Genomic DNA, 21,512 nt, shown 5'->3' on the forward strand with positions numbered 1-21,512 from the left:
TGACTATCTTAAACTAGCAGTCAATGCTCTGCTCGTGACTTGAGTTCAATCCCGACGGAAGTCGATTTTGGGGAGCAGGAGTGGAACAAAGGGGTAACTCTGCCCGGGGCACGCATGCCTCTGCCGCAGCGGCATCCACCCCCACCCCGGAACGCCATGCCCCCAGAACGCCCCAGCCACACCCCCACCGTGCCGCACGCCCAGGGCTTTGCGCCCCACCCAGCCCCGTCGGCGCTACGCCAGCTTAAGTTTGACTCAGCCTTCAATTCTTCCGAGGTCAGTAAAATGAGAATCCAGCTTGCTGAGGGTAAAGTGTGCGTGACTGGAGATGCCAAACTACTCCATAAACATAATTTGCCTGGTAAACACTGGGAGGTGAAGTCTCTCCCTGGATCAGTAATAATTTGGTGCTTGCCCAGGGCATTACGTTTACCTTTAACTAGCTTGTCTGGAATGATTGATTGATTCCAGCGGGGGAGAACACAAGGTAATAAGACACTAAGCCCGGTCTTTAGCCTCCCCCACCCCGTATAAGGACCCTCAACTCTTCCACTGCAGAGCCGGAATCATCAGCCTGCGTCCTGCAGCAAGAAAGGCAAGATGCGGAGCGCTGTCTTAGGCTCTGGCTCAGCGACTGCTGGCACTGCTGCTGCTGGCAAGTGCCCAGCTGATTCTGCAACTGTGCTGCAAAGTCAGAAGCAGGTTAAGAGAAACAGAAAGCAGGGAAGAGATGGAGGAAGCGTGGGAGGGAGGCTGCTTGGGGGCAGACAGCTGAGGCCCCTCTGCATCTGCATGCACGCTCAAGGGGACAGGACTGGCCACGAGAACCCGACCCCCTTTGGCAGGGAAAAGAAGACGGGGGAGCTCTCGGTTGCAACTGCCTGGAAAGGCAACTGGAAGCCCCCATCATGCCTTCCACAGAAGCAAGAGGGCTCCTTTTCCAGGGTTAGGGCTGGAGGAGGGACCCAGAGTGGAGGGGGGAGGAGGAGGGCCCACGCCAGTCATGACAAGGTCAGGGCACAGCTGAACCCAGTTCAAGCAGGAGAGGAGCCCTCCCTGGCCAGGCAAGCATCGCACGGCTCCTGCTCGCAGGTGACTCCTCAGCCGTGGCTCGGTGGCCCTGGTGCAATCTGGCTCCATGTCGAGAGGAGGGGAGATGGTATACATCCCGGACGACACCGACTTCAGCACCTTCCGGCATCAGTGCGAGAGCCATGAGGGCTGGAACAGCCAGTATAACAAAGCAGGAGTGACCGTGTGGAGCCAGATGCAGGAGACCAAGACGGTCCAGAAAATCAAGGTAAGGGTTTCAGCCAGGTGAGGCTGCCCCACCATGAGTTCCCTATTTGCCCCTCTGCCTGCCCTCCCCGTTTGTACCCCCAGCTGCCTCGCCCATTCCCCCTGGACTGTGAAGCAGGAGTCTGCCGGCTTCCCCCTCTGCTGCATTCCTTCCTGGAATCCCTTCCGCATCCAGGACGGGCAGTGCTGCGGCATCAACTTCACAGGTCCAGCAAAACAGCCCGGAGCTTTTTGAAAGGCAGAAGAATCTCCTCTTTTTAATCCGGGAAGGATCTCTGCCCCTTTAGCCTCCAAGCACATTTTAAAAGCTCGAAACCTGCCCTTTCTGGGGGTTCCCCCCTCCCCAACTATTTGTACTTCTATGAACCCTAACAGAAACAGAGATGAAAGGAGGCTAGGGGGGAGTGCTGCTGTTCACGGGTGGTGGTTAGAATCTTGTTCGTGGGACTCCGTCTAAGCATTCTGCAGCAGCAAGTCTCAAACTTGGCGAGTTCCGCAGGGCCTGTAAGACGGAGTTGTTCTGCCGGGCCTTTGGAGGGACCAGCCGCTGAGGTTGCCCCCCCCCCTTTTTAGCTCTTAACATCTGGGGCCTTCCATCTAATGGGACTCGCTGTTCCCTCCCTCTTGGGGAGGATTTAAAATTAGGGTTTCTTGGATGCCTCTTATTATCTTACTGCTGTTTTTAAAGGTTTTAACTATATTTATTTGTATCGAGATTTGTGTTGTACACCACCCAGAGCCCCTCGGGGATGGGGCGGTATAAAAGTTTAAATAATAAATAGACAGACAGACAGACAGACAGACAGACAGACAGACAGACAGACAGACAGACAGACAGACAGACAGACAGACAGACAGACAGACAGACAGACAGACAGACAGACAGAAACAAACCACACTTTCCCACTGAGCCTGGCCTTCACAAAACAACAGGATAAGGACCGGAGCTACCACATTAGCTCCTTCGGTCAGAGTGAGTTCAGGCACAGTCTAAAAATCCAGGAACGGCAACAGTGCCGTTTGTTTCCCTGGGTTCAGAAGAACAAGAGGGGCATCTTAAATCCACAACGGAAAGGCCCTCTTTCCAACCGAAGATGGTTAACCCGGGGCCGGAGCTAGGGGGATCTGCACCCCAGGCACACATGTGCCACGCCCCCGCCCCCCCGCCCACACCATGCCCTGGAACGCCCACGCCACACCCCGGAACTCCCACGCCACGCCCATGCACTGGCGCGCGCCTAGTGCATCGTTCACCATCTCGCCCCCTTGGCGCTACGCCACTGGATTAACCTCAGCAATGACTTTAGGTCAGTGTTGGCAAACCTATGGCATGGGTGCCAGAGGTGGCACTCAGAGCCCTCTCTGTGGGCACCGCAAACAGAGTGTCCCCCCCCACACACATCTAGACTGGCCTGGGCCGCTGGGCTCAATTATTAGCATTAAACCTAAGACCTAGTTTTGGGAAAGCAGTGTAGGTAACCCTGTTGAGCGCTGTTAAACCCCACTGATTTTCATACAAAGAACTAAAGCGCGATCCTCTACCTGGGAGTAAGCTCGGTTGCTGGCAATGGGGCTTGCTTCTGAATAAACCCTCCTAGGGTCGTGATTCACCTATTGGAAGAGTTGCACAGTTGCTCCAAAGCAAAACCACCAAGATGACTCCTGAGTTACGCACGCCTCGGAGCTATCCGTTTTTTCTAAACGAAAACCTCAGTATTCAGGTTAAATTGCCGTCTTGGCACTTTGCGATAAATAAGTGGGTTTTGGGTTGCAATTTGGGCACTCGGTCTCGAAAAGGTTCCCCATCACTGCTTTAGGTAGTTCTCACAGACATTTGGCTGCCAGAAGGAGTTGTCTCCGGGTGCCGTTTCCCCCCATACGCCTCTGCAGCCACAGAGTCGCTAAAGGAGCAGCACCCCGGTAGCCAATCCCTCTCCTTGAAACCCACAGTCTTAAAATCTCCTGCGCCTGGGTGCCTGCTGCACACGGATTGGTCATGGGTAGGATATTTGGGGGGCGGAGTCTGAGGAGGGGAGGGATTGGGAAAGGAATGGACTTCAATGGGTTAGAATGCCACAGAGTGAGTCCATCTTCCAGCGGCCATTTTCTCCAGGGTAACTGATCTGGGTTTTTTATTTATTTGAACAAGATCCACCAGACCACGGCCACGCAGCCCAGAAAACCCACCAGAAACAATAGAGCTGGCGGTCACCAGAGACATGGAAAGAATGATTATGCCTCTGATCAGCGCAGTGAAACTAGAATCGCCCCCAGATCTGCCTTCACCCCCGGCTCTCACAGACTATTCTTTCATCCCTTGTATTGACTGAGGTGGACCATGCTGGCTTTTCAAAGGCCTCATCTCAGACATCACTGAATTATAGATTGTCTCTAATGAGGTTGGGAGACGTGAATCCTGCCCTGCCCATATCAATGGCTATTGTGAAACCAAAACAATGTTGCTAGTGGCGGGGGCGGGGAGGAGGGGAGAGCTCCTTCCCACCACGGACCTCTCTTCATAACCAGGTTTCCAGGATGAACAATGATTCTGACTGGACCATAGTTAGGGTGGACTCTGTTGCATTATACCTGGCTGAAATCCTTCCCTTCCCCTTTCATGCTCCACCGCCAAAATCTCCAAGCCAGAGCTGCCAACTGCAGGCCAACGCACACTGTCCCTGCTTTTATTATTTTTATTATATTCCGTTCAGTTATTTATTTGTTGGTTTGTTTATTCTTTCAATTGATATCCCGCCCTCCCCCGCAAGGCCCAGGGTGGCAACCAACAAAATAAGAAGTCAAACAATTAAAAAAGCAACCATAACAACAGTACAGTAAAATCGGGTAACAATAACAGATGGCAACAAACTCACCACCCCCACCCCCCGCTGTACCCATGAGAGGCCGAGATGGGAAAATGGGGATCAGTACAGCAATCAACCCGGCTGACCAGATGGCAAGGCCTGGTGGAATAGCTCTGTCTTGCAGCCCTGTAGGCTCCCAAGGGAGAACAGGGCCCTGTGGGACGTACAACGGAAATCTTGTACATCCCACAGGGCCCTGATCTCCCTTGGGAGCCTATTACATCAGGTAGGACCGTAAAAAGCCTGGCACTCGTGGAGGCCAATCAGATGTCTTTCAGACCAGGGACCTCTAACAGGTTCTCCTCCAAAGAATGGAGGGACCTAGCGGGGCAATATGTGCCTCATCAGACTTCCGCCTCCTTTGCCCCGACTTTCTGGTCACGGGAAGGGCCGATTTTGCACCCCCATGTGACCGGAATAGTTGCGCCCGGAAACATGTCCTATGTCCCTAGGCAAATACGCCTCTCGGTTCAGAGCATGATTAACTTACGTGAATAGAATAATTGGCAGCAGGCTAACAATGGCAGTCTTGAACAGAAGCCAAGGTCAAGACTCGGCAGCACCAGCCTTGCTCCATTACAGAAGAGCTTTTCTGTCATTTGCACTTCAGTGCCTGGTCTGGGGGTTTCCCTGCCCAGGCGTGAAAGCCTCCTAGAGGCGGATTGTCACAATCAGAAAAAAAGAGAAAACAACTAACAAACTGGGGTGCTGTGTGGTTTCCGGGCGGTATGGCCGTGTTCTAGCAGCATTCTCTCCTGACATTTCGCCTGCATCTGTGGCTGGCATCTTCAGAGGATCTGAGGATCTGAAGATGCCAGCCACAGATCTGAAGATGCCAGCCACAGATGCAGGCGAAATGTCAGGAGAGAATGCTGCTAGAACACGGCCATACCGCCCGGAAACCACACAGCACCCCAGTGATTCCGGCCGTGAAAGCCTTCGACAATACAATGAACAAACTGCCTCGTGGGACCCCTCCAGCAAGAAACAAGTTTCCTTCTTTGTGGTATGAGTTTGCCGGCTCTTGACGTTTCCAACCTGGATAAACTGGAATCCAGCCCGGGCACCCCAGCTGCAAGCAAACAAAACGCGTGTGCACGTGCGGGCAAGAGAATACCCATGTGGAATTACTGATGGGCAACCTGAGCTCCTCCATACATGAATAGCAAGATGAAAAACAAGTACTAAAAAAAGAGAGAGAGAAAGAAACACCAAAAAAGGGATGTCTCTAATTACTTGGCATCTGCTGAGCGTGGTATTAAAAATGCACAGCAGCTAATGAGCAGCTGGTACCCTCCGTCTCATCCTGGCCCATCACAGGCCTTATTGAAGAAGGTGGGTGGGGGGGTTCATCCATAATACACCACGCTCTGGAGGAGGACTCGGTCTGGAAGACAGTTCTGGTTACAGGGCACAAGCCTTTGCTTCCCACTCCGTGGGTGATTCCCGAATCCAGTTTGTGGCAGACGTCACCCCTTACTGAGCCACGTGCAGATTTTTGAAAGCCCAGGTGGCATCCTGCTTCCGTGTCTGATTTTCCTGAGAGGAGACCAGGCTGAGGCAAAAAGCACTGCTCTGAAGGGACATGCTCTGCTTTTGTCTTTCAGGCGTTGCCTGGAGATCTCCCGTTGTTACAACTGATCTCCAGGCAACATAGGTCCATTCCTTGGAGTTTGCCTCTCTGGAAAGTGGACTCCCTCCACGGCAGAGGTGTCCAACTCTGGCACTTCAGTTGTTCATGGGCTACAATTCCCATCAGCCCCTGCTGGTATGGCCAATTGGCTGATGGGAATTGTAGTCCATGAACATCTGAAGCACCACGGTTGGACACCCCTGCTCGATGGCATTATACCCAACTGAAGTCCCTCCCCCCCAATCTCTCCACTCCCGCCTCTCCACTCCCCCCCAATATCCAGGTACCTATTACCTACCCTGAGCAATCTGTGTGCAGCATAGGGAAGGGTGGCATGCAAGGGAAAGAGAGGGAGGGGGCCCAGCATCTGGACATGGCCCACCACCCTAGCGGAGAAAGGGGAAGGGAGGCAGGGGGAGGGGTGGCATGCAAAGGAAGGGGAGGGAGGGGAGGGGAAGGAGGGAGGGAGGGGTGGCATGCAAAGGAAGGGGAGGGAGGGGAGGGAGGGAGGGGTGGCATGCAAGGGAGGAGAGGGAAGGGGCCCGGCATCTGGACATGGCCCACCACCCTAGCGGAGAAAGGGGAAGGGAGGCAGGGGGAGGGGTGGCATGCAAAGGAAGGGGAGGGAGGGGAGGGAGGGAGGGGTGGCATGCAAGGGAGATTTTAAGACTGTGGGTTTCAGGAGGAGGGACTGAGCACCAGGGCTCTGCTCCTTTAGTGACTCTGCGGCTGCCAAATGTCTGTGAGAACTACCTAAAGTTGTTGCTGAGTTGTTGACCGTCGGTGTTGACCGTCGGTGGCTGGAAAGAGGGCTTTCCATTGTTGCTCTGCTGAACTCAGGGACACAAGAGGCACTACTTTAGTTCCTGGTTGCACTCTGTCTGAAGAAGATAATGTGGTAGCTTCAGCCAGTATCCTGTTGATTAGTGAAGGCCAGGCCCAGTATAAAAGTGACAAAATGGCTGCTTTGGAGAGTGGATTCTACAGCATTGCATACCTATGAGGGCCCTCCCCTCCCCAAACCCAGCCTTTCTAGGCTCCACCCCCACCACCACCACCACCATTCTCCAGGAATTTCTTAACCTGGAGCTGGCAATCTTATTGGTCTCTATTCTCAAGTTGAAGGTAGGGTAGGACGAGTGAGTGTGTGGCTCACCTTCATTTGGGACTTTTTCAAACTAATAGTAACATACCGTAATATGAGTCTTTTTTCAGCGTGGGGATACTTCTGGAGGAAGGACTCAGGCAGTCCAGTCCTAGGGCAGCCAGAGATGATGCCACCGTGGCACTGCCCAGCCACCCCCAGAGGACTTTTTGGTGGTGCAGGGAAGCAAAAAACAAAAACTCCCCACTACTGAAAATCTCTCCATTGAACTCAATGTGCTTGCATCACCCAAGAAGACGGTGTAAGTCCACACCCCGGGCGCCAGCATCCAGGGGGGCAAGACTGGGGCGGAAGCCAACTAATGGTCGTTTCCCCACTTACCTCGACCACCTTTCACTGCGCGCTACTCCCAGCGCGCGTCATTGCTGGCGCGCTCCTGGGCTTCCCCACGACCCCGCGCTCTGTGCGGAGTCATCAAAAGGCGCCATTTTGAGGAGCGCCTGGAATGACGCGCGCTGAGGGGCCTCGACAGCAGCAGCGTCGGGGCAGCTGCGTTGTCGCCGCCCCTGTAGTGGGGAGTGCTGGGGGACCCCACTCTACTTGGGGAGAGTAGCACGCAGCAGAGGGTAAGTGGGGAAATGACCAATGTCAGTTTCACCCCCAGCCACAGGTCAGAAAAGCCCCTGCTACACCGGCAGTGCCTGTGGGGGCACAGTAGTGCTGACACAATGCTCTGTGCCACACCTGGCCACCATGGAGGGCGTTGGCGGTCACCCACCAATGAATTTGCCCCTCTGACCTGGGGAGTGCAAATCAGCTGGCATAGCCTCCGCCCCCAATTGGGCCTTTAGTCACTAATGAATCTGACCATAGCAAGTGTTTCAGGAGAGTAAAGGGGCCGGGCTGGCCAATCGAGGTGCAGATATGTTTGCATGTTCTCCTGGAGTATGATGGAAAAAGTCTTTCCTCACTTGGAATGGTTGCGGTCCCACCTACAGAAGGGGGCTGCCTGCCCTGTCACTGACTCACCTCCGCTACCTTCCCCACACAGGACCCGCGGAAAGGATAGAGCCCGTGCTGACCTGGGTAGATTGAAAATGCTGGGGGGAAGAATTGGGACTAATAAAAGGAAACACTTCTTCACGCAACGTGTGATTGGTGTTTGGAAGATGCTGCCGCAGGAGGGGGTGATGGCCACTAACCTGGATAGCTTTCAAAAGGGCTTGGACAGATTGATGGAGGAGAAGTCGATCTATGGCTCCCAATCTTGATCCTCCTTGATCTCAGATTGCAAATGCCTTAGCAGACCAGGTGCTCGGGAGCAGCAGCTGCAGAAGGCCATTGCTTTCACCTCCTGCACGTGAGCTCCCCAAGGCACCTGGTGGGCCACTGCGAGTCGCAGAGAGCTGGACTAGATGGACTCTGGTCTGATCCAGCAGGCTAGTTCTTATGTTCTTAGATTATCTTAACCTTATCATTAATATTCTAACCACAGTCCTCAAAGGAATCTCTATTTATATATTTTTGTATCTTAGATTTCTACCCTGCCAGTCGCCCACAGGGACTCGAGGTGGCCTACAGATGTATATACAGTAAAACAATACAATAATAGAAAAGCGGTATAAAAGATATAAACATTAAAACCAGTTACTAACAAGATGGCATAAAACCTGCATAAAAACATATAATTGAAGGCATCCCATGTAAGTGGTAACAACATTCCACCACTGAGGCAATGGTTAACAGACAAATTTTGATATGTGTATTGTCAAAGACAATATGATATGTGTGATGTGCTATCCATTAAATTTTGGTTAATGCAGAGTGTAACAAAGAGCAATAAGGACCCAGGCACTAGTGAGTTTGTATTAATAAGTTTACTAGCTAAAAGGAAGGGTAAACATGCATAAGAAAACAATAATCTCTATTCTACCCTGTTTCCCCGAATATAAGACATCCCCTGAAAATAAGACGTAGTAGAGGTTTTGCTGAAGTGCGAAATAGAAGGCATCCCCCAAAAGTAAGACATAGCAAAGTTTTTGTTTGGAAGCATGCCCAACGAACAGAACACAGAAAAATAAGACATTCCCTGAAAATAAGACATAGCGCATCTTTGGGAGCAAAAATTAATATAAGACACTGTCTTATTTTCGGGGAAACACGGTATTTTGGCAGCATCATTAGTTTCAGCATGTGGCTAAGGCAAGCCCACTACACCTGGACAAAGAAACTAAGATCTACCTGCTCTCAGTCAGGTAGTCAATGGCTACTGAACTGATCAATAGGACAGCTCATAGAATGTGACCTCAACGTCTTGTTTACATACAGATGGGTTAACACTTTCACGACTAGATGTAGCATACAATTGTAATTCCCAACATCTTACTGGCAAGATAACCTTCCGAATATATGTGGACACAAAAATCATGGTCGGCCTCGAAACGTCACCTGCCAAATACTGGAACTGTCTGATGCATACATAATGCCAGCTTCCATGTGGATGATGTCGCTTCCGTCCAAATGGGGATGCTCTACCACTTGCCCTCTATGAGTTTTGTGAAAAGTGATAGAGCAGTGATGGCGAACCTTTTCGAGACCGAGTGCCCAAATTGCAACCCAAAACCCACTTATTTATCGCAAAGTGCCAACACGGCAATTTAGCCTGAATACTGAGGTTTTAGTTTAGAAAAAATGGTTGGCTCCGAGGCACGCGTTACTCAGGAGTAAGCTGGGTGGTAGTCAGTGGCTTGGCTTTGAAGCAACCGTGTAACTCTTCCAACGAGTGAATCACAACCCTAGGTTTACTCAGAAGCAAGCCCCATTGCCAGCAACCAAGCTTACTCCCAAGTAAAGGATCGCGCTTTTGTTCTTCGCATGAAAATCAGTGGGGTTTAACAGCGCTTAACAGGGTTACCTACACTGCTTCCCCAAAACTATGTCTTAGGTTTAATGCTAATAATCGAGCCCAGCGGCCCAGGCCAGCCTAGATGTGGGGGGGGGGGTGACTGCATGTGCCCACAGAGAGGGCTCTGAGTGCCACCTCTGGCACCCATGCCATAGGTTCACCACCATGGTGATAGAGCATCCTTCTGGTGTAATGCTGGCACTTCCACCTCGTGCCAGAAGGGACACAATCAAGCAGGCACACTGGCCACTCCCCACTTTTGGCTGGCCTGCTTCTGCCCGCCGAACAGCTGAGCTTTGGTGAGCGGAAGCAGGAATCCTCGAGAGATTGTATGCCATTACTGGGCAAACTGGGAACCCCAGCAATCAACAGAACCCAACTTCCAGCAGAACTGGAAGATGGGACTGAATTTTGCACATTCAGGGGGGAAAAGCTGGGCAAGAAACAATCTGCAATGTTCAATAAATTTCCCTAGACCTTAAACTGCAAAAGTGCAACTACGAGAAAGCTGATCCTTCAGTTGTTGGATGCTGACTAAATTCTTTAAATTCAGGGTATCAGTCTCAGGTGGTGGAGAGTTAAGCTGCCAAGAGACAGTTTGATATGCATTATGGATATGTCTATAATTATCACGCTATTTTAGCTGGAAGCTAAAAGGCAGATTAATTTTACAGTAGAATGCTCTCTGAAGCTTAATCCGTTTACCTCAGGATTGGGATACATCCTTCCTTCTTGGAACCTCTCAAAATGGCAAAAACTCGGGATCCTACCAGCCCTCTCGGGGGCGGAACAAATAACTCCTCAGAAGCAGAAAGAAACAGTCAACACCAAACACAGAAATGTGGACTAGAGCAGTACTAGGCCTTGCAGCTAATGAAAGGGCTGCCTTTAAGCAGAAGCAAAGATGGAATAACTGGTTGTTCGGTCTGAATTTGTGGAACTACTTGGACATTAGTAGGCGTCATCGTTTTTTCAACTGTTGACTAACATTTCCTTCCCCCCCCCCCCCTTCAGCCGGTAATCTATGTTTCTGTCAGCAACTTAGATAGGTAGCAGCAGTGGTGGGATCCAAAAATTTTAGTAACAGGTTCCCATGGTGGTGGGATTCAAACAGTGGCGTAGCGCCAATGGGGATGGGCGGGGCACAACGGGGGCGTGGCCGGGCATTCTGGGGCGGGGCATTAATAATTTCTCTGTTACTGTAAAAAACTCTTACTGTAAAAAGAAAAGTTCCTAATTTCCAGCTGGTATCTTTCTGTCCATAATTTAAACTCATTATAGCAAGTCCTATCGTCTACTGCCAACAGAAACAACTACTTCTCCTCTAATTGACTGCCTGTCAAATACTTAATACTTTCAAATAATTTTGTTTCTAGAAATCAAAAGAAGGATACTTTCCTTAAACAAGGAACTTTACCATATTTCTAAAACATGTTTTTAAAACAGCCCAACAGGGAGAATGATCCCGTTTTCTACCTTCGCTAACCAGCCACATAGGAAACAACAGGACTTTATGATTTTTGGACCTAATGGAATTTCTAACAGAAAAGCAGACCCAATTAATAACCCCCTCTCGGCACACACAAATAATTAGTAACCCACTCTCGGGAACTGGTGAGAACCTGCTGGATCCCACCTCTGGGTAGCAGACAACATCAGGGGAAAACCTCAGCCTCTCTGTTGTCTGTTGGCCCTTCAGAGTGACTGGTCGGTCTCTGTGTGAGGCAGGATGCTGGACTAAATGGACCAGTAGTCTGGTACAGCAGGGGTCTTCTTATGTGCTTATATCATCTTACCCAATTTCTCTCTCTCTCTTGAGATGCTGTGTTAGTAGTTATCAAAAGAAAAACATATAATGAAGTCTTGTCAAAGGCTTTCACGACCGGATTCAACGGGTTGTGGTGGGTTTTCTGGGCTGTGTGGCCATGGTCTGGTAGATCTTGTTCCTAACGTTTCGTCTGCATCTTCAGAGGTGTAGCACACAGGGACTGATAACCCCACCCATAATACAATGCACTCAACCACACTTTTGCATAGCAAGTTCCACCCAAACATGATTGGTTCCCCAGCCTGGGACATGGACAATATACACCACTAAACTTTCCCCTTCTCACTAGACACAGTGTGAAACAGACTTCCCTCTTTGATACACCTCTGAAGATGCCAGCCACAGATGCAGGCAAAACGTTAGGAACAAGATGTACCAGACCACGGCCACACAGCCCAGAAAACCCACCACAACCAATATAATGAAATGTTTAAAAAATAGTATCGGTTCCAGTGGTGGGATCCAAACATTTTAGTAACAGGTTCCTCTGGTGGTGGGATTCAAACAGTGGTGTAGTGCCAGTGGGGCTGGGTGGGGCACGACAGAGGAATGGCCGGGCATTCCGGGGGGGGCATTGCTGGGCAGGGCTGTGGCAAGGATGCAGCTGCTGCGCCAGTCCTTGGGCAGGAAACGAATGCATGCAGGTACAGGCTGCCACGCATCTCCTGCTAGACTGGTTCAAGTTCTGTGCGCTACTGCTGAGAGGAGGGGCGTAACTAAGGCAAAAATCACGTGGCAAAATCACCAATTAGTAACCCCCTCTCGGCACACACAAATAATTAGCAACCTACTCTCGGGAACCTGTGAGAACCTGCTGGATCCCACTTTTGATCGGTTCTACACTGACATGCGTGGCATAGGGTTTAAGAGTGGGGGACTCTAATCTGGACAACTGGGTTTGATTCCTCACTCCTCCACATGAGCGGCGAACTCTAATCCGCGGGAATCGAACCCGGTTCTCCTGCTGAGTGATTTTGGGCTAGTCACAGTTCTCTCAACACTTTCCCAGCCCCACGTACCTGGCAAGCTGACTGTTGTGGAGGGGAAGGGAAGGAGAATGCGAACCACTGAGACTCCTTTCAGGAGAGAAAAGTGAAATATAAAAAAACAATTCTTCTCTTTCTTCTAAAAAGAAAGCCTTCCTGCGCATTGGGGACTAGCCCACGAGAGGGAAGTGTTACTGCACTTGTTTTATTTTGCTCAGTAGTTCTCCTTGAATGCTTAACCATCTCGACTCCTTCTGGCAGATGCAGATCACCTGCAGGGACGTGCTTCCAGAGACACTTTACGACGTGCTGCATGACACTTACTATCGCAAGAAATGGGACACCAACATGATCGAAACCTACGACATTGGACGCCTGACTGCCAACGCAGATGTGGGATATTACTCCTGTGAGCACCACGCACTTCTCCCACCTGACCCTACAACTTTCCAGTAGCAGGCATTCCCATGGCTTCATCAGCTGTAGCCCTACCTGTAACAAGAAAGCTGTTTCTTAGAAAAGCAACAGGACATTCAATGGCCAATTACGTGCCATGTGTTTGTGGCATGGTGGGGCAAATGTCCATCGCAGCACGTTTTCTTGTACAAATGTATTTCTTCAAACCCCGCTTTCACTTTTCATTCTCTCCATAGCAAGTGAAACCACTTCTGGCACAATTTTAATTTTGCTTCACTGCCAGCATGGGCAGATTTTCCAGTGAGCACAGCTTTGTCCCAAACATCTTCCCTTCCCCCACAGCCAATCATCCCATTCCCTCCCACTGCCATCAACAACTTCTCCCTTGCCCTCTTCCATGCTACTGGCTCCTTCAGGTGAAAGAAAAGAAGCTGACTCACATAGGCTTAGCCAGAACATGCCGACTTCTGCATTCTATTGATATATCAATATGTCAACATAATAGTAACAGAGAGTGCTTGGAAATAACAAACCTCTCTGTTCTCTCATGGCAGCACCAGCAGCAGGGAGTGGCGGGGAGGGGGGGCAGAATATCAGCTCAAGGCATGGTCCCCTTCTTCATCTGCACATGGTCCTGGGAATTGCTTTACTTTTTCATTTGGGCAAGGGTTGTTTTGGGGCGAGGGTTGTTTAATATTATAAAAGTGCCGTCTAAAGACTAAGCCAGCAATCTTGACTACCAAGTGTAATGAGGTCTGTGCCTTTAAGAATGAGTTGATAAGTGGAGTTAAGAGAACCAGGCCCTGGAGAGTTATCTGCAGAAAAACTGTACACCTGCAGAAAAACTGTGTACCTCCTCACATGTAAACAAAGAAACACAAAAAGGTATTGTGTTAGTCACATTCAGTGATCCTCTGCAAGCCCATTGTGCAGAGAAGAGTCCTGAGGTAAGCATTTAATACATAATGGGCCAATTACAGGCTGTTTCTACATCAGGAATATTTCTGTGATAGTCTAATTGTTGGCGTGATTATGTGTGCAATTTCCCTAGTGATTTCAGGCAGCCCAGGGTAATCTGGTTTGTTTCCCATTGTTAGCCATGGTTAGTGGTTTCCCTTTCACATCTGATGTGCACTGAACTCCACCCAGCCACCCCCCACCCCACCCCCATCCAAGTTCCCATGAGACCCTTGGGATTTTCAGTTACATTGCATAGAAACAATGCAATACCTTTTTATAAACCTTCTACATCAGGGAGTATTTCTGTGATAGTTTAGCTGTTAATGTGATTCCGTATGCAATTCCCCAGGTGATTCCAGGCAGCCCTTGATAATTTGGTTGGTTTTCCATTTTAGCCATGGGTAGGGGCTTCCCTTTCACACCTGAAGTGCAATTGAACTACCCCACCCACCCACCCACCCACCGAGTTCCCATGTGACCCTTGAGATTTTCAGTAACACTGCATAGAAATAATGCAATACCTTTATTATACACCTTTTAAAAACCTTTATGGATTTGCAGGGATGCTTCCACTGAACCGCATTCCTCTATCTCAGTGATTCCCAAAGTGGTTGCCACCGCCCCCTGGTGGGTGCTGCAGCGATCCAGGGGGGCGGTGATGGCCACAGGTAGAAACATTAATACATATATCTTTCTGTTTAATTGCTATTAAAATTTTAAAAAATTAATTTCCAGGGGGCGCTAAGTAATATTTTTTTCTGGAAAGGGGGCGGTAGGCCAAATAAGTTTGGGAACCACTGCCCTATCTAAAAGGCAGGCTGAGCTGTGAGTGATTCTAGTATGTTTAAAAACAAACTCCACAAACAGGAGCAACCCCAGATATGAGTAACACAGTACCTTTCTAACACCTTTAAACAAAACCTCCCTGTATTTGCAGAGGATCCGACAATCTCCTACCTCTTCTCTAAAATGCAGGTGATTCTGTAGTTATTCTTATTGCTGCCGGCGGGGGGCCCTTATGGTCAACAGCAAATGAAAAGAATCACTGACTAGCATTTCACAGAAGTCTTGCATTCACTCAGAGGCGTAGCTCCAAGGGGACAGGGGGTGCAATGCACCGGGCGCATGCCCCTGTGGGTATGTGGCAAGGGCGTTCCTGGAGTGGGGCGGAGTAGGGGTGTTCTGGGGCGGGGTGGGGGCATTCTGGGGTGGGGGACACACCAGTGCACCAGGCACTTTTTCCCCCTTACTACGCCTCTGCATTCACTCTGTCTCCCCATTTACACATAAGAAACTGCTTGTGCCAATAGTGCCCTGCCCAGGAAACACCTTTTTTACAGGTTTAGAAGAAGATGAGCTTGGATTTATATCCCGCCTTTCTCTTCTGTAAGAAGACTCAAGACAGCTTACAAACCTCTTTCCCTTCCTCTCCCCACATCAGACACCTTGTGAGGTAGGTGGGGCTGAGAGAGTTCTGAGAAAACTGTGACTAGCCCAAGGTTATCCAGCAGGAATGTAGGAGCGTGGAAGCAAATCTGGTCCACTAAATCAGACTTCGCTGCTCAGGTAGAGGAATGGGGAATCAAATTGGTCATGCCTGCAGGGGCTGATGGGAATTGTAGTCCATGAACATTTCAAGCACCAGAGTTGGACACCCATCCATTAAAATATACTTTCTTTAGATTTGTGGTGTATGGCCCCAACAATTTTTAGTCCAAATTATTTAGTGGGGGCAAGATGGCATCAAGTCAAGGGAGATGCTGAATTGGTAAAAAATAGAAAGATGGACCTTGGGTGAAAGTGGGGGTCTGTGGGTGACCTGTGGGGAAACTGCCTTCCCTACCTTGTCCTGGCTTGGGCAAGGTCTCTGCAATGCATGATTCCTTTCTAGTGTTGTTTACATGTCCTTGGTAAGGGAGCAGCAGTGGCGTAGTGGTTAAGAGCAGGTGCATTCTAATCTGGAGGTACCGAGTTTGATTCCCCACTCTGCCACCTGAGCTGTGGAGGCTTATCTGGGGAATTCAGATTAGCCTGTGTACTCCAACACACGCCAGCTGGGTGACCTTGGGCTAGTCACAGCTCTACAGAGCTCTCTCAGCCCCACCCACCTCACAGGGTGTTTGTTGTGAGGGGGGAGGGAAAGGAGTTTGTAAGCCCCTTTGAGTCTCCTTACAGAAGATATAAATCCAAACTCTTCTTCTTCTTTTAATATATTTCATCCTTGCAGGGAGATGTCCAAGTCCTCTGAAGAACAGGGACTTTGTCACCTTGCGCTCTTGGCTGCCTCTTGGCAATGATTACATGATCATCAACTACAGCGTCAAACATCCGGTGAGTCCCATCCTTGCAATTCAGGGCTCCCTTTGTCCCTGGCCTGGGTTTTTTTGCTAGCAAGGGGAAGGAGGACCAACCATACCATGAATATCTGATCCACACACCTGGGAGCTGGAGAGCTGGGCACTGCCTCTCACCTTTGCTTGGCTTCTGCCTATTTCTACTCCCTTCCCCATTAAGGCCCCTCCTCCTGCATCTGAGGGCTTCAGAAAAGCCCAGGTGCCCCTGGGGCCAGATCTCCCCTAGCCATTGGCAAGGTAGTTGCCAGATCCATGTTGGGAAACTCTTGGAAAATAGGGGGTGGAGCCAACAGAGGACAGGCAATCCGATGGAGTACAACGCTACCGAGTCCACCCTCCACAGGAACTGATCTCTGTAGCCCAGAGATGAGCTGTAATTCTGGTGGACCTCTAAGTCCCACCTGGAGGCTGACATTCCTCGTGCCTCCTGAAGCCAGTCTGATTGGAGATGCCTCATTGTGTGACAACAGAGGTTTAAGGCATAGGTGTCAAACTCGTGCCCCTCCAGATGTTATGGACTACAGTTCCCATCAGCTGGCAGGGGGTGATGGGAACTGTAGTCCATAACATCTGGAGGGGCATGAGTTTGACACCTTTGGTATAGGGGAAGACCTTTCTCTATCCTCCTCATACACAACTAAAGCTCCGTTCTTGGTACTGAGAACTGATTGGCCGGGTCATATGGTTGGCAGACCTGTATGATCTGCTGCCTTCAGCCAATTTGAACTACATCAACCCACCAAATCAGCCCCCTCCCCACCATTGCCTGTCTCCTCCAGATTGCCTGTCCTCTGTTGGCTCCACCCCCTATTTTCCAAGAGTTTCCCAACATGGATCTGGCAACTACCTTGCCAATGGCTAGGGGAGATCTAGCTTTGAGGGGACGGGAGGAAGTTGCATGCCCATGGTGACTACAGGTTGTTCTCCTCTTGCAAAAAGTTTCCTGTCTGGGTCACTGCCTGCAGGGTTCCATCTCGAGCTGGCACCCCGGCAAGCAGGAGCTGAGTCTTCAACAGTAGGTCTCTCTCCGCAGAAGTACCCACCCCGGAAAGACATCGTCAGGGCCGTGTCCCTGCAGACCGGCTACTTGATCAAGGCCAGCGGCAACCGAGGCAGCGTCCTTTGCTACCTGACCCAAGTGGACCCTCGAGGTGAGCAGTCTCAAGCCAAAGGAACCTAGGACCCGGCAAAGAAGTTGTGTCGATTATTCTTGTTTCAGGGGTCCCCAGCCTTTTTGAGCCTGCAGGCACATTTGGAGTTCATGGTAGACGCCACAACAAAATGGCTGCCGCAGGAGGCAGAGCCAGCCATGAAATGATTGCCAGAGCTCAATTTCAGTAACATAATGCAGACCCTCGTGTTGTGGTGGCTGCTGCTGCCAAAGCAACTTTTTTTTTTAAATCTGCACAGTTAATCAAATTTCCAATAGCCAATCAGAATCCTTGCAGGGCAAAAAACCCTACCTGGCCCCACCCACTTTCTAAAAATACTTGGCAGGCACCACAAAAGAAGAAGAAGAAGAAGAGTTTGGATTTATATCCCCCCTTTCTCTCCTGTAGGAGACTCAAAGGGGCTTACAATCTCCAAAGGGGCTTACAATCTCCCTCACAAACACCCTGCGAGGTAGGTGGGGCTGAGAGAGCTCCGAAGAACTGTGACTAGCCCAAGGTCACCCAGCTGGCATGTGTGGGAGCGTACAGGCAAATCTGAATTCCCCAGAGAAGCCTCCACAGCTCAGGTGGCAGAGCTGGGAATCAAACCCGGTTCCTCCAGATTAGATACATGAGCTCTTAACCTCCAACGCCACTGCTATTCCAAAGGTGTTGTCATGCACCCTGGCACCCATAGGCACTGTGTTGGCAACTCCTGGCTTATTGCATCTTCACCCCATTTTTTTTCCCCATGGGACTCGGGGTTATGCACGTGATCAGTCTTTCCCAAATTCATTTTGTCCTCCCAACAACTCTTTACAATATGCAGACTTAAGCGATAATGTCTTGCCGGAAGCGCTCAGTGAGCTTTGCGTGGTTGACGTTGTTGCAGGTTCAGGCCAACAGGAGCCTCTCCCTAACGATCAGCTTGGTGCAGGGTAAGCATGGCACCACCAGTGACTGAGCGGCACCAAGAGGGCCGACGGCAGGCACAGCAAGGCAGCAGTAGGCAGGCAGGCAGACAGGGATGGCGCCCCCCTTCAAGTGATGTCCAGGGCATGTGCCAGACCTGCCACACCTTAGATCAGGGATGGCGAACCTTTTCGAGACCGAGTGCCCAGATTGCAACCCAAAACCCACTTATTTATCGCAGAGTGCCGACACGGCCATTTCACCTGAATACTGAGGTTTCAGTTGAGAAAGAACGGTGGGCTCCGAAGCGTGCGTTACTCGGGAGTAAGCTTGGTGGTACTCGGTGGCTCTGCTTGGAAGCAACCATGCAACTCTTCCAATGGGTGAATCACGGCCTTAGGAGGGTTTACTCAGAAGCAAGCCCCATTGCCAGCAACTGAGCTTACTCCCAGGTAAAGGATCACGCTTTAGTTCTTCACATGAAAATCAGTGGGCTTTAGCAGCGCTTAACAGGGTTACCTACACTGCTTCCCCAAAACTAGGTCTTAGGTTTAATGCTAATAAGCGAGCCCAGCGGCCCAGGCCAGCCTAGATGTCGGGGGGGGGGACTCTGTTTGCACGTGCCCACAGAGAGGGCTCTGAGTGCCACCTCTGGCACCCGTGCCATAGGTTCGCCACCACTGCCTTAGATACACCACTGGACACACATCCTGGGAGGTTCTCCAGTGTGAGTTTCCATTGAAATGGTAGGGAAACAGGCCAGGTTGGAGACAGCCCTGTGAGCCGGTTGTCAGTAAAAGGTGACTCTGTTTTGCTTCTAGGTTCGTTGCCCAAGTGGGTGGTGAATAAAGTATCACAGTACGTGGCACCAAAGGTAAGTCGCAAGCATGCCAGGGATTCCACTGCAAAAAGCAAGGTGGCCGTGACACGGGAAAACTCCAGAACAAGACTAGCCCAGGCAGGTCTCTGCAGCAGCAGACTGTGGTAAAAATTACCCCGAAAGGGCCTTTGTTTTTGATAGAAGAACCGAAACTACCCAGTTCTTTAGTAGAGTGTAAAAAAAAAACTCAGCAGAGTTATAAAAAAAAGGAGCTATCCTTTAATAAAGTTCTAACTATAAAAAGTCAGGCTACAAAAAGATATTGACAAAAGAGGAAGACAAAATAGTCATGTGCTAAAAAGCACTGGTAAGCAGACAAGCTTACACAATAAGCAAATGGGGGGAAATGCCGCAGCGCAGCATGCAGTCATGCAGCATAAGGACAAGGAGGAGAGTAAAAGGGGAAGGGGAGGAAGGGAGATAGGGAGAGGAGGCAAGGAGCATGAAAGCTACACCATAATATGATGCGGCTCGATGATGATGCGGCTGGCCTCCACTCGGGCCAGGACCTTTACTGCCCTGGCCCCTGCCTGGTGGAACACTCTTCCTCCAACTGTCCGGGCCCTGCGGGATCTTGGTGAGTTCCGCAGGGCCTGCAAGACTGAGTCGTTCCACCGGGGCCTTTGGGGAGGCCGGCCACTGATTGGCGGGCTCCCTCCTTTCATTCTCTTCTTTCAAACTCAGGTTATATATACATTTATATAAAGTGAGCCTGGGAAACCCTGCTTTGGCTGACCCGCCCTTCCTTTCCTTTTGCAGGCCATGAAGAAGATTTACAAAGCAGGCCTAAAGTACCCCGAGTGGAAACGGAAGCACAACCCCGGCTTCAAGCCTTGGCTATACCCAGAGCAGAACACGCTGCCTAACATCAGCCTGGCCGAGCTCTCCCTGCAGCACGCCGACTCTCTGGAGAACTTCGACGAGAGCGGCCTGTCCGAAGACAGGGTGCGCATCAGCGACGAAGAGGCCTAGCGGCCCTCATTGCTCAGACTTGCAGCTCCTCACCCCGTGGTGGGCAGGAAGGCGCCCCGTCCACCATCACCACCTGCGGAGCACAGCTGCCTTCACAGCACCTTTCCCACACACACACAGACGTGGCCCCAGACTTTCTTACCTCTCCACGCACTTACCCACCACAGGGCGACACCCGGCACCGCTCCTCTTCAGCAGTGCACACTTGGTCTGGGGACTAGAGACCGGGAGACAGCATGGCGTGAGCAGTCTCCTTTTTCCAATCAGGCACAATATCCCAAGGCAGGAGGTGCCTCACAGATCCAATTCCCAGCTCTGGGCTGAGAAATACCTGGGGATTTTGAAGATGGCAGCAGGGTTGGGGAGATTTGGGGAGGCGAGGGGCTTCAGGAGCAGCAGTGGCATGGGAGGTTAAGAGCTCGTGTATCTAATCTGGAGGAACCGGGTTTGATTCCCAGCTCTGCCGCCTGAGTTGTGGAGGCTTATCTGGGGAATTCAGATTAGCCTGTGCATTCCCACACACGCCAACTGGGTGACCTTGGGCTAGTCACAGCTTCTCGGAGCTCTCTCAGCCCCACCCACCTCACAGGGTGTTTGTTGTGAGGGGGGAAGGGCAAGGAGATTGTCAGCCCCTTTGAGTCTCCTGCAGGAGAGAAAGGGGGGGATATAAATCCAAACTCTTCTTCTTCTCTTCTTCAGTGGGGTAGACTGCCACAGAGTCTACCCTCCATAACAGCCATTTTCTCCAGCAGGCCTGCAACCTGGTTCAAGAACTACAATTCCCATCAGCCCCTGCCAGCATGGCCAATTGGGGCTGATGGGAATTGTAGTTCATGAACATCTGGAGAGCCGCAGGTTGCAGACCCCTGCTCCAAGGGAACTGATCTCGGTCATCTGTACATCAGTTGTAATAGTGGTCAATCTCCTGGTGCCACCTGGAAGCTGGCAACACTACCCACAGTACAGACTGCCCTGTCTCAGAAAAAGATGTTAGCATGATCAATTGAGGTGTAGCAGTCGAGAAAATTGTATGCTTCTGCGTTAGAATAAAGTCTCGAACTAATATGAGAATTGTTCATTTTCACGCACTGCCTTTAGTCAAAACCATTATTTTATGCATTATGGAACATGGTCCAGCATGCTGAGTTCTGTGGTGGAGGAATCTGCAACCCTGCTAACATCTTTTTCTGAGACAGAGTATAGATCGAATGCCCTTTCTGCCCAGCTAGTTTATCCCTGTTTGAGT

The 21,512-nt window shown here is 50.6% G+C and overlaps 1 protein-coding gene across 2 annotated transcripts; it reads left to right on the forward strand.

The window, feature by feature from the left end:
- The first annotated feature begins 664 nt into the window (after positions 1-664).
- LOC125443596 (START domain-containing protein 10-like) lies at positions 665-20,651 on the forward strand. 2 transcript variants are annotated; one of them, XM_048515819.1, is made up of 6 exons: positions 665-1,300; positions 12,882-13,029; positions 16,225-16,328; positions 17,388-17,502; positions 19,236-19,288; positions 20,054-20,651. In XM_048515819.1, exons 1-6 carry the CDS (start codon positions 1,139-1,141, stop codon positions 20,264-20,266), a joined length of 795 nt encoding a protein of 264 aa, XP_048371776.1. In that variant the 5' UTR covers positions 665-1,138; the 3' UTR covers positions 20,267-20,651. The 2 variants fall into 2 exon arrangements, with proteins under 2 accessions (XP_048371776.1, XP_048371775.1); XM_048515818.1 differs by having other exon boundaries at positions 671-1,300; positions 17,385-17,502; positions 20,054-20,650.
- The last annotated feature ends 861 nt before the right edge of the window (positions 20,652-21,512 follow it).

This window comes from Sphaerodactylus townsendi, linkage group LG14 (genome assembly GCF_021028975.2).
Source record: "Sphaerodactylus townsendi isolate TG3544 linkage group LG14, MPM_Stown_v2.3, whole genome shotgun sequence".
Classification (NCBI taxonomy): domain Eukaryota; kingdom Metazoa; phylum Chordata; class Lepidosauria; order Squamata; family Sphaerodactylidae; genus Sphaerodactylus; species Sphaerodactylus townsendi.

What these genes read in the sequence shown, in the direction of transcription:
- LOC125443596 (XM_048515818.1), top strand. Translation starts at nt 1,139, where the DNA reads ATGTCGAGAGGAGGGGAGATGGTATACATCCCGGACGACACCGACTTC. An exon ending in AGATGTGGGATATTACTCCT is followed by an intron (nt 13,030 to 16,224) that starts GTGAGCACCACG and finishes TCATCCTTGCAG; the next exon opens with GGAGATGTCCAAGTCCTCTG. An exon ending in ACTACAGCGTCAAACATCCG is followed by an intron (nt 16,329 to 17,384) that starts GTGAGTCCCATC and finishes CTCTCTCCGCAG; the next exon opens with AAGTACCCACCCCGGAAAGA.